This window comes from Malania oleifera, chromosome 13 (genome assembly GCF_029873635.1).
Source record: "Malania oleifera isolate guangnan ecotype guangnan chromosome 13, ASM2987363v1, whole genome shotgun sequence".
NCBI lineage: Eukaryota > Viridiplantae > Streptophyta > Magnoliopsida > Santalales > Ximeniaceae > Malania > Malania oleifera.
This window is the reverse complement of record NC_080429.1, coordinates 86,109,286-86,122,989: the sequence shown is the minus strand read 5'-3', so window position 1 is coordinate 86,122,989 and position 13,704 is coordinate 86,109,286. Positions and strand designations below refer to the sequence as shown.

The following is a 13,704-nucleotide window of genomic DNA, read 5'->3' as shown; positions in this document are numbered from 1 at the left end:
CTAAACAAATATCCATCATGCCTATAGAATTTATGAAATGCAACTTTATCACATGTCTCATATACATTAGCAAAATCAGAATCTTTAGCATATAAATCCTTTATGTACTCAAAACCCAATAGCTTAATGCTAAGTGTAGTAATTAAGGCATACTTGCGAGAAAGCGCATCGGCCACGACATTCTCTTTCCCTTGCTTGTACTGAATGACATATGGGAAGGTTTCAATGAACTCTACCCATTTGGCGTGGCGATGATTTAGCTTTCCTTGCCCCTTCCGATGCTTTAATGATTCATGATCAGAGTGGATCACGAATTCTTTAGGCCACAAGTAGTGTTGCCACGTCTCCAATGCCCTCACCAAGGCATACAGAGTAGTTCAATGCAGCCCCATTGAGCTTTTCACTAAAATATGCAATGAGATGCTTATCCTGCATCAAAACAGCTCCAATACCAATCCCGAAGGCATCACATTCAATCTCAAAAGTTTTAGTGAAATCAGGTAAAGGCAATAATGGAGCCGAACATAACCTATCTTTAAGCATTTTAAAGACATGTTCTTGTGCATTAGCCCATTTAAACTCCATGTTCTTTTTTATCACTTAAGTTAAAGATGCAGCAATGGTGCTAAAATCTCTCACAAACCGCCTATAAAAACTGGCCAACCCATGAAAACTACGTACATTAGTAACAGATTTGGGTGTTGGCCAATCTTTTATTACTTTCACCTTGTCCTCATCCACTTCTATGCCCTTAGCACTCACCATATAACCCAAGAAAATAACCTTTTCCATGCAAAAATTACATTTCTTTAGGTTAGCAAATAATTTTTCTTTCCTAAGAACATCTAGTACACTTTTCAAATGATCCAAGTGATCATCAAGATTCTTGTTGTACACTAGGATGTTGTCAAAGTAGACAACAACAAAGCTGCCTATAAACGCATGCAACACATGATTCATCAAGCGCATGAAAGTTCTAGGTGCATTGGTGAGACCAAATGGCATAACCATCCATTCATACAAACCTTACTTTGTCTTAAATGCAGTTTTCCATTCATCACCCGGTTTCATTCTTATTTGATGGAAGCCACTTTTTAAATCAATTTTAGAAAAGATACAAGAGCCATGCAGTTCATCTAACATGTCATCTAGTCTAGGGATAGGATGACGATACTTTACAGTAATTTTATTGATGACTCTACAGTCCACACGCATCCTCTATGATCCATCTTTCTTCGGTACCAATAGCATAGGTACCTCACACGGACTCATGCTATCCCTCACATGCCCCTTGGGTAGCAGCTCCTCAATTTTTCTTTGAAGTTCCTTAGTCTCCTCGGGGCTGCTCCTATAGGCCGGACGGTTAGGAATCGTAGCCCCGAGGATGAAGTCAATCTGATGCTCAATTCCTCTAATCGGTGGCAAACCATTGGACACGTCTACATGAAAGACATCCTCGTATTCCTGCAACAAAGAAACGACAGCACTAGTCAAGGAAGAGATAAGTTTGTTAGTGCTCAAATATGCCTCCTTGTACATGAGTACAATTAGAGGTCTTTGTGCATAAAAAGTTTTCTTACACTTTTTTTCTTTTGCATACAAACTCACCTTTTCCTCTCTCGCTGTTTTCCCCTCATTTTTACCACTTTTTTTTTTTTTTTTTTCCTAATTTCAGCTCCTCTCTTGCCCTTATTTTCTCTCCTCTCATTTTTTTCAATGCTTTCTGCCTCTCCTTTTGTTTTATTCTCAGCCTCTCTTTTGTTTTTTTCATCATTTGCTCTTTTCAATCTCACTTGATGTTCATATACTTGCTTAGGAGTCAATGGTACAAGGGTCATACTCCTCCCATCTTTTATAAAGGAATACCTATCCTTGAACCCATCTTGAGTGACACGTCGATCATATTGCCACGACTTGCCCAATAAGATATGACTAACATGCGTAGGGATCACATCACATAGAATCTCATTAGAATATTTTCCAATTGAAAATACAATCAGCACTTGCTTTTTCACCCTAACCTCCCTACACTCATTCAACCATTGAAGTTTGCAAGGCCTTGGATGTTTTATGCATTGCAACCCCAACTTCTCTACTAATGTGGTACTAGCTATGTTAGTGCAGCTCCCTCCATTGAATGATCATGCTACACACCTTATCATGGATGTAACATCGAGTATGAAATATATTCTCATGCTGCTCCTCATTTTCGTCTTTCACCACAAGCAGGCTTAAAGCTTTCCTAGTTACTAATGCCTCGCCATGGATAGCATACTCAACATCACTAGACTCTTCTAGTGAAAGCATGGACTCATGATCACTCTCTTCATCATCAGTCTCAATAGTACCATCATGTCTCATAATCACTGCTCTTTTATTTGGGCATTGTGATGCAATATGGTCAGTCTCCAAACACCTAAAACACTTGGTATTTTTGTACCTACTTGGTTGAGAAGAAGTTGTACCTTTTTCATAACTGCCCACTTTGTCTTTACCTTCTCCTTCTCTTCCTTGGATTTGGAAACAACCCTTTCTTCTTTTGATTTCCCCCAATTCGGTTTCCATGTGGAATGGGAAGCTGAAGTTGTTGTAGCATGCTTGTTTCCACCCTTGTGTTTGAGTTGCCTCTCTACTTTCATTGCCATATGCACCATGTCCTCTAACTCCACATAGTGTTGTCGCTCCACTATGTTATCAATTTCCCGGTTCAATCCACATAAGAATCGTGCAATTGTAGCTTCTTTATCTTCCTCAATATTTGTCCGAATCATAGCCATCTCCATCTCCATCTCCTTGTGGTAGTCCTCCTCACTTTTGGTACCTTGGGTAAGGCTTTGATAACGTTGGTGTAAGTCTCGGTAGTAGTGTTTTGGTACAAATCGCTTCCTCATCACCGCCTTCATTTCAGCCCATGTCTCAATAGACATTTTCATGTTTCTATGCCTACTAAGAAGAATTTGATCCCACTATACCAGAGCATAGTCAGTGAACTCCACAGCTGCAAATTTCACCTTCTTTTCTTTGGAGTAGTTATGACACTCAAAAATGAGCTCAGCCTTCCTCTCCCATTGAAGGTATACATCCGAGTTATTTTTCCCTTTAAAAGGGGGGATCTTCATTTTGATGCTTCCGATATTTCTATTGATGTTATCTCGACCCCTGAACTCCCATCGAGGTTGCTGCTTTTGCCTAGCACCTCGATAAGCAAATCTGCCCATACCGTCATGTTCATCATCACTTGCTTCAGCAATCGGAGGAGTATGTGGCCTTCGCCACCTTTCATTGGATTGCCCTTTTCTTAGTCCATCAATTGCAGCGTCTTGTCTATCCAATCTATCTCTGAACTCCCCAAAAACCATATTGAGTCTTTCAAACTGCTATTGAATGACTTGCAAGGTGAAGAATGAGTCTTGTGGAGCGTTTTCATTCTCGCTACCCTTGCTAGAAGTTTCAGCGCCAACTGCCTTTCTACTTGTGATTTCAAACCTGAAAAAGGATATTAGAGAGAAAAAAATTCCTCAAAACAGCCCCTATTGGCTTAAGGTTCCAGCTTCACACGTCTTTAGACAATTTACCATCTTAGGCTCTTCAAGAAAGTCCTTTTGTTTAGTGTCCATGGCCCTCATTGACTCTTGCTCAAGCAACTTCTCAATTAGTGCTTGCGTAGCCTCCTTGACCTTCTTGGCTATAGCTCTTGTGATGGGTCCGCTTGGCATGTGCAGATCATCCTGTGCAATCGTAGCTTGTTGGTTCATATCAAGTTGGGTCCAAGAAGTAGGATTCCCATGAACCCTTGGAGGAGGACTGGAATGAGATGCTCATGTTTTGTGGGAAGCTTTCATTTTCAAGAATGTTAAGATGCTCCCCACGTATGATTCCTATGCCCAAACAAATGTGAGAATGCATGCTCTAGGAATGTTGAAAGATGTTGCAAGCCAAACATGCTCTTCAAAGTCAAACTCCTTAGGCACAATGTAATTAAGAATAATTATGGTATTTATAGGAATGGTGGAATGCTGGAGGTGGAGGGGGGGGGGGGGGGTGTGGACTAGCATTATTACTCATGTGAGCCCCTAAAAAGTTTTTTCACATCTCCGGTTATTTTTTTCTTGCTACTTGTTTCACCCTAGACATTGGTGATAGGTTTTGTTTTTGGGAGGATATTCGGGTGGGTGAGACTTCATTAGAGTTCTTAGTGCCTCAATTGTATAGAATATCTTCCATCCATAATGCGCGAATTTTAAAATTCTTCTGAAGGGAATTTTATGTCTTTGGACTTGCACATTTTCAGGAGTCTCAATGATATAGAGTTGATGAACTTACTTGCTTGGTGAGTGTTCTAAATTCTTTCAATCCTACCAGGAGTGGGGATGCTTTGGATTGGGGACTCTACGAGGTCTTTCATTCTTTTTTCATCCATCTTACAAAATTTCTAAATCCCAATTCGTTCCATTTGGATAAAGTTGTGTTGAAGGGTAAAGTCCTTTTAAAGTTCGAGCTTTTGTTTGGAGTTTGGTTCTCTAGAAGATTAACGTGAATGGCTTGCTTCAAACTAGGAGGCATCTGCCCTCAGGGCAGATGTATGCATGCTGTGTCATGAAGAGAACGAGATTAATTGTCATTTATTTTTGCATTGTGGGTGGTGAGGTTTTTTGTGGAACAACTTGTTCCACGTTGGTGTGGTTTGGGTGGGATGGCAAACTGTTCATAAATTTATAGCAGTGCGCTTTTTAAATTTTGTAGTTTTTGCTACCTTGTGGACGCTTTGGCTTGAAATATTAAAGACCAGAAGATTCCTTCGAATTTGGTGTGGGAGAAAGCTACATTTTTTGGGGTTTTTTGGGGTATGTCGCTGTCAGATATCCATATAGGGACTGGAAGGCAGTGTTGATGTAATCTGTTTTTGTTTTTGTTTTGTTTTTTTTTTTAAATTTTTTGCTTTATTCTTATTATTTTTTTACCTTTTCTTTTTGATTCTTATGGAGGACGCCTTATCCTCCTCTAATAGTTCTTGATCTTGGTTTAATGAAATTTTTGTTATAAAAAAAAACTTTCCTTTTCTCCCTATGCAAAAACATCAATACATAAAAGAAAATATGTTAGCATGTAGGTTGATTTGTTCAAAAGAAAGATCATGATGTCTAAAAAAATCTTACATGAATGGGGAAAAAAAAAATGTTGTAGAACTGCATTTAAGAACAAATTTGATACTCATGAGTTGTAACTTGTAACTGTCAAATGTTTTATGAATGGCTGAATGAATTGGCATTGAATTCTGTATGTTATATATAGACTTTACAAGAATGCTATGCATGGAAGGTAGATAAGGTCTAGCATGATTCTAGCCCTATACATGTAAACTAAATACACGTTAACTGTACAAAATAATGAATTGAGATATAAGGAAATAAATGTGGGCTGAAGTAAGGAAAGAAATCTTTTGCTGTTTGCTGTTCTGTTGACAGCCCCCCTCAAAGTGATGTGGGTTGATCAACAAGCATCAATTTGAGACTTAGGAAGCAATGTCGATGACGAGTGAGAGCCTTGGTGAAGATATTTGCAATTTGTAATTCAGTGGAAATGTGTGAAAGAGTGATAACACGAGCTTCAAATGCTTCACGGATAGAGTGACAATCGACTTCAATATGCTTCGTGCGCTCATGATAGGCAGGATCGGCCGTGATCTGGATACACTTGTATTATTAGCATGTAGAGGTGTATGATCGGTCTCAGAAATTCAGAAAAATCTAGCTCAGCATGCAAGGCTCGAAGCCAAATAATTTCAGAACAAGCAAGAGACATCGCCCAGTATTCAGATACCGTCGATGACTTAGAAATTCTGTCTTGCTTCTTACTCTTCCAAGAGATCAATGCATCACCTAAGAACACACACCAACCAGTGATGGAGCAACGTGTATCCGCACAACCAGCCCAATCAGCATTGCTATAAGCAGCAAGGCGAGTTGAATTGCTTGTAGGGAAGAATAAACCATGGGTAGAAGTGCCCTGAGCATAGCGTATGATCCTATGGACCGCAGCCTAATGAAGATGACGAGGAGTTTGAAGAAACTAGTTGACTTGCTGTATAGTAAAAGAAATGTCTGGTCTAGTAATGGTAAGATAGACAAGACTACCCACCAACTTTCGGTATAAACTGGGATCAACAAGTAAGTCACCCTCCTCTTTGTGAAGCTTGTCATTTAATTCCATGGGAGTATCAATAGAAGTACCCTTCTGAAGGCCAGCTGTGGCCACCAAGTAACTAGCATACTTATGTTTATTGAGTGAAATACCTGAGGGACTACGATTCACCTCAAGACCAAGAAAATATGTGAGAGACCCAAGCTCTTTCATATCAAAGGACTCTGAGAGATGAGTCTTGAGCTGAGCAAGTAAAGTAGAATCGGAACCAGCAATCACAATATCATCAACATAAACAAAAAGAACAAAAATACCCATGTCTGATTTCTGAAGAAACAATGAAGTGTCATACTTGCTCTGTTTGAATGAAAATTGTAATAAAGTGGTGCGGAATTTATCAAATTAGACCCTCAGAGCTTGTTTGAGACAATAAAGAGAATGACAAAGCTTACACACATATGAAGTCGGAGAGGGAAACAAGCCTGGGGGTGGCTTCATATAAATACACTCTTTAAGATCTTCATGAAGAAAAGCATTCTTGACATCCATCTGATGTAGTGGCCACTCACTGGAAGCAGCAATAGCCAGAATCGTGCAAATAGTAGTCATCTTAGCCACAGGGGCAAAGGTCTCTTCATAATTGACACCATATTCCTGATTATTCCCAAGTGCAACAAGGCAAGCTTTGTAATGATCTAGACTTCCATCAGATCGGACCTTGACTGAGTCAACCCATTTACAACCTAGAGGAACAATGGTGGAAGGACAAGGCTCAATGTCCCAGGTGTGATTGGCCTCTAGAGCGACAATTTTTTCCTGCATAGCTTGTCGCCAACAATCATGCTTGGCAGTGTGTGAGTAGGAAGCGGGAATATCTAAATTGGACAATGCAGTTGTAAGAGCTAAAACAAAGTTACCAGAACTTGAAGAGGGAAATCCATGCCTATTCGGGGGTACAGACACTCGAGAAGAGTGACGTACCAAAGGCTCTGGAGGTGCTGCAACTGACTAAATCTAGAGCGTGGATGAGCTACCGGAATAGATTGTGGGCGGTGGCGCCGCGTATACACAATACCTAGTTTAAAATGAGAATTGACTAGATGAGGATCCGAGAATTGCTCCTCAAAGGAGGGGAGAATCATAGTAGGAGAGGAGGGTATGGAGGACACAGGACAGGAATGTTGATTTTCAAAGAAAATAACATTCCTAGAAATGCGTGTATGATGTAATGTAGGATCATAGCAAACAAATCCCTTTTGACACACATTGTATCCCAAGAATGCACATTGAACAGATTGAGCAGATAATTTATGTCGCTCATGAGGAGGTAAATGAACAAAACATACACAACCAAAGGTACGGAGATTATCGTAACTAGGTTGCTTAGCAAATAAACGGAAATAGGGAAACTCCATGCATAGGACTTGAGAAGGTAAACGATTAATCTAGTAAGTAGCAGTTTTCAGAGCCTCAATCTAGAACAAGGATGGAATAGAGGATTCTAGCAAGAGAGTACGGACCACATCTAGGAGATGATGATTTTTCTGTTCGGCTACTCCATTATGTTGAGGAGTAGCAGGACATGAACATTGATGAATAATGCCTTTAGAAGCCAAAAATGCCTGAAACTCGAGAGACACATATTCACCACTAGAATCTGTGCGTAATGTCTTGATAGAAGCAAAAAATTGATTGTCAACATGCGCTAAAAACTCGGTGAAAGTACGAAAAACCTTAGATTTAGAGTAAAGAAAGTAGACCCAAGTAAATCTGCTATGATCATCAATGAAAGTCACATAGTATTTAAAATTTTCATGTGAACTAACTGGGGAAGGTCCCCAAACATCACTATGGATAAGCTCAAAACACTGAGAAGCTCCACTAGCATGCAAACGGAAGGGAAGAGTTTTGCTTTTACCAAGTTTGCAAGAGGCACACTCAAGAGATAAAGAAGAACATTCTTTATTACCAAGTAAACCAAAGTTCAATACATGAGATAACATCTGAGTATTGGGATGGCCTAAACGACGGTGTCGCACCATACTAAGATCTGAAACAATATTACAAGAAAAAGACTTAATAGAAGAAACTGGAGAACATGCCGGAACAGGTAAAAGTAGTGTAAACAAGCGCCCCACTTTAGGTCCCTTCACGATTGGCTCCCCCGTTACCTAGTCCTGCACAGCACAACCATTATCAAAAAAATTAACAGCACAATTGTCATCAACTAATTGGCCAACAGATATAAGATTCGTGGAAAGTTGAGGAGTAAGAAACACATTAGTGAACTTAGAAGAGGTATCTCCTACAGCAACTATTGGCACTCTGAATAGCATATTGACTAGCGTAGGGCTGAACATGACACAAGGTAGTGGGATTATTCGTCATGTGATTAGAGGTACCCGAGTCAACATACCAGAAATTAGTAGAATTGTTACCTTGCAGCCCCATTGCTGATAATGCCGAAGTTAGCATATGTTGCACTATTTAGGGTGTGCAATAATTCGCTGGAGGAGGTGCAAGAATAGCGAAGTCACCTGAAGAAGAGCCAAGGGCCGCAAAAGTCACTGTGGGGGGTACGCCAACAAAAGTCTAGAATGCCTAGGCCTGACGATTCCGCAGGCAGATACGACATTCTTTGATATGTGATCCTTCTTCTTGCAATAAAAGCAAAATCTCTTGGAACAATTAGCAGTGATATGTTCAAATTCTTTGCAGCAAAAACACTGCAAAGTGCTAGAATGCGCAGGCGGTACTCGTCGTTGAACAGCATAATCCACAGGGTCAGACTTGGAACTACCATGAGATTATGCCAGAGTAACTTGAGTATTAAGCTATTGTTCTTCACGAAGTAACTCACCGAACAAACATCCAGAGAAGGAACAAGAGAATGATTTAGCAGAGATGAGCGAATAGATTCATACTCGAGGTAGAGTTTCATAAGAAATTGATCATGACGACTAGTCTCGTGAAGACGTTGAATAATGGGAAGAGAAGCCATAGGAACATCTGCAGTAACCAGATCAGATATTCGTTCCAAAGAGTCAGAAACCCTGAATAATAGTTTTGGATGGAACAATTGTCATTTGAAACATGGCAATCGCATGCTCTAACAGAAAACGACGGGCACCGTTATCTTGATGATATACTGTTTTTAAACACATGGATTGAGCGGTGCGATAAGGTCGTAAGATGGGGACAATATATGGCTCAACTGAGCCAAGAAGCGAAGACATAATCTGAGCATCAAGCATAGCCCATGAAGGTAAAGCTGCGGACTCCTTGGATTTATCAGGATTGGGTGCACAATCTGTGCCATTAATATTACCCCAAAGATCTTTTTCCTTTAGGAAAAGTTCAAACTGAAAAGCCCACGTTGAATAATTGTTGTCCGTAAATGTGGCACACACAAATGCAGAGTCCATGCTAAATAATGGAGAAAATCGAGGAGCCCATAAAAATAGACTGCCGAAAGAAACAGACCACCAGAAAATCTAGAAGCCCAAAATAAACAATGCAGGTACAAAGAAAAACCAAGAACAACCTCCCTGCACTAAAAAATTAAATCTTGAACCAAAAAATTGCACTAAAAATTAAATCTTGAACCAAAAACTTTCTCTGCCGAGAAGATAAGTGCCAGAAACAGCGACAGAAAGCTGTTGCCTGCTTGCCGAGAGTCACAAACAGCAACAGAAACTGGAGAAATAAGTGGCAAACCAGAAACCTGCTGTGCCTGCTTGCCGAAAGTCAGAAGCCTGCTTGTCGAGAGTCACAAACAGCAACAGAAACTGGAGAAATAAGTGGCAAACCAGAAACCTACTGTGCCTGCTTGCCGAAAGTCACCAGCCTGCTTGCCGAGAGTCAGAAACGGCAACAGAAACTGGAGAAATAAGTGGCAAACCAGAAACCTGCTGTGCCTGCTTGCTGAAAGTCACAAACAGCAACAGAAAACTGTTGCCTGCTTGCCGAGAATCACAAGAACATAAACTGGAGGAATAAATGGCAACCCAGAAACCAGCTGTGCCGACAGCCACGCAGCCACAAAAGTACCAAAAGAATAGAAAAAAATTCCAGAAGAGAAAAAAAAATCACGATAGCCACGAAACTGAGAAGACAAAAAAAATTGAAGGGAAAAAAAAACCTAGCAGTCGGCTGGCTCTGATACTATGTCAAATATTTTGTGAATGGCCGAATGAATTGGCCTTGAGTTCCGTATATTATATATAGACTTTACAAGAATGTTATACATGGAAAGTAAATTAGGTCTAGCATGATTCTAGCCCTATACAAGTAAACTATAATCTGTTAAGCCCTATACATGTAAACTAAATATATGCTAACTGTACAAAATAATGAATTGAAATATAAGGAAATAAATGTGGGCTGACGTAAGTAAAGAAATCTTTTGCTGTTTGCTGTTCCGTCGACAGTAACAACTGTTGTGACTGAAAGAATTAAAATTAAGTGAGCAAAGAGTGTAATAAAATTAGTTTATCCCTCATGCGTGTGAAGTGGGGTTGTGCAATTGGTCGGTTTGGTGGCAAAAATCTAGGAACTGAAATTTATTTGATTTTTTGGGTGAGTGAACTGAACTGAACCGAACTTCTATTATAACTGAACTGAACCAACAAGTTTGGTTTGGTCCGAAATTCCTGAAAACCGACCAAACTGACTTTCATGAAAAATCGAACTAGCTGTTTTTGCACTGAACTGAATGATAGTCATGAAGAATCGTCGGCAGGAAAGCTGTCAATAAATCAAATTGATTTTGTAATTTTTTATATTGCATCACTTTGGATGTTTGTAAGGTCCATGTGATGGTGCCTCGCCAAGATAAACCCATGTGCATGTGATAGCTTCCATAAAACCTCTTTTGATTTGACATGGTTTAATCCAATTATATCTATGTATGTATACTCTGTGAGGCTCTGGTATCAGTCTTCACACTCTTCACCAAACACCAGAAAGAGGCTTGACTTGAGAATTGGAGATGAAACAAGGCTGAGAAGGGAGGTGGCAACGTGGCTGCTAGTGGGCCAATGAGCGGAGGAAGAGCTGCCTTGTTGTCGGTGAAGAGTTGTAAACGAAGGAGATGCTGTGGCCTGTGACTTTGTGAGTCTCCCTGCAGTCGCACACTGCCAAACTCGCATTTCTTAGAGACTGAGTTGGAGGTTTAGCCATTCAGTATTGAAGAATGAAGAGCTGAGGTCTGGAGATGAGTGGAAAAGGATGTTGCCCTTTTCTAATTGTAACCCTATCTGGGTATTGGGCCATTGGGGTGGACTCTGCCTGGGCAGGGTGCAGTTGTGTGTGCAAAGCTGCAAGGGGCCTGGCCATCTGGGCTACAAATACATATCATGAATTCGGTTTTCAGTTCCAACAAATTGTTTTTACATATAACTGAAAACTGAGCTGTTTTTCCAGCATACAAATTAGCACCGAAATGAGCCGAACCGAACCGAACTGAATCAATTACCAAACCGAACAAATCAATTACAGAACCAAACTGACTTGGCTGAACCAATTTGGTTTGGTCAGTTATTTCGGTTCAAACCGATTTCTGCACAGCCCTAGTGTGAACTTCAACCTAGAAAAGAATAAGAAGTGATATCTGCTTTGGGAATTGATCAGAGGCTTAAAGAGAAGATGTCATTTGTCAATTTAGAAAAACACGGGGCCTTTTTGGAGAGAAAGAATGATGCTTTTAACCTGTAAGAATAAGGAGAAGAAGATTATACAACGCATTTTAAAGCAGAAGTGGGTATCAACTAGATCTATTGATGCAATCAAGTGCATACTTAACAAAAAGAGAGAATTAAGGGAGAGGAAGAGGAGAAGAAATTGATAGCTGGACAGAACAGAAATTGGAAATTAAAAATGAGCAAAGGGGTAAGAGGAGAAGAAAAGAAAAAGAATAAGAAAAAAGTGGGGAGGAAAAAGAAGAGAAGACAGGAAAGGCTGTGCGAGAGAGGGAGAGAGGGAGAGAGGGAGACCAGTTCTATAAATCTGTATTCAAATTTATAACTGCTTAATACGACACATGAAAAAGTACTTATATATCTAACACTACAACTAAAGCAAACAATCTCAAAATAACACTGAAATACTTAAAATGCTTGAAGTTCCCTAGTAAATGAAATTATGAAAATATGACTTGTGCTACAGAACAAGAGGACTTGACAAAGCCTTTTGTCTTCATCTGCAATTCAGCTTCATCAAGGGCAATGCTGCTTGTTACCCCCAAAAACAAAATGGAAGAAAAAAAAGGCCATACTACTATTAGGGCAATGCTGCCATTCTGCCATTCAGCTCCATTAAGGGCAATGCTGGTTGATACTCCAAAAAAAATTGGAAGAAAAAAAAGGTCATGCTACTATTAGGGACCTTACCCCATTCTCAATGGAAAATTTTTTAGATGCTTATATTTTTGCTATGGCTGAAGTAAGGATTTTTAGTTTAGATTGCATCATTTAAAAAATCATGGTTATTTTATGTCTATGCCTTTCACAAGAATTGATCTGCTCTAGGTCTTTTTATCTATTAATATGCTCTCTCTCTCTCTCTCTCTCTCTCTCTCTCTCTCTCTCTCTGTTACTTGAATAACCATTGTGACATTGCTTGGTTGTTTAGGCTAGTGTTTAAAAGTTCAAATTTAGCAATGAAATGGGCTCAGAGAAACAAGTACTTCCAATTGCTCTCCAAAGGAGTTGAACGCGATGGCTGGAGATTTGTCCTCCTTGCCCGCTTTTCGCCTGTACCTTCCTATGTCATCAATTATGCCCTCGCAGCTACTGAAGTTGGGTTTCTTGTTGATTTCCTGCTGCCAACAGTTATTGGATGCCTGCCAATGATCTTACAGAACACATCCATTGGCAGCCTTGCTGGTGCGGCTGTGGCTTCCCCACCTGGATCTGCTAAATCTCAGATTTGGTCCTACCTTTTCCCTCTGCTTGGAATTGTATCAAGCATTCTAATATCCCTGAGAATTAAGAAGTACTCTGCTGAAATCTTGGTGACTGAATCCTGCCCTGGCCCTGGTGAGGATAGTCGCATCTGTAATAAAAACACTGGCTCATCCGAAACATTGTCTGGTAGGTAAGGAGTGTTGCTCCGCAAGGAAAGTCAATATTTGTTTCATTGTGACTAATCTTTTTGTTTGATTTTTACATCCATCATGTCCTGTTGTCAGTTATGTGATGAATATCCCTGTTATAACTGATGAATATCTCCCTGCTCTCGGTCTTATCTCTCTCTCTCTCTCTCCCTCTCTGTTTTGAGTGCTGGACAAAATCATCCTGGCCTCGAGTATTGATTGGTATGTATTGTTAATTTTTTCAAGCAGGAATCCTTAAGGGCCTGTTCTGACAACCCCGTAAATTAAGTACTTACAATTATTTTGACTTAAATGAGAAGTTGAAAGCAAATAAGTAGCTGTTGGGTGGTCAAATTTAGGTCGTTCCCCTCTTGGCACGTTGACCACTAGGTGGATGGTTTGAATTACTGTCTTCCTCAGCATTAATGATTAAGAGAATTTACATTTGTAGATACAAAAGAGGAAGATAG

General features: G+C 40.0%; 1 protein-coding gene across 1 annotated transcript in view; it reads left to right on the top strand.

Moving 5' to 3' along the window:
- Positions 1-13,384, top strand: part of LOC131145999 (uncharacterized) — a 30,457-nt gene extending 17,073 nt beyond the window's left edge. The window contains exon 2 of the mRNA XM_058095216.1: positions 12,772-13,384. Coding sequence (XP_057951199.1) covers positions 12,772-13,240 — 469 coding nt within the window. The 3' untranslated portion in view covers positions 13,241-13,384. The remainder of the gene's footprint in view (positions 1-12,771) is intronic.
- Positions 13,385-13,704: the final 320 nt, after the last annotated feature.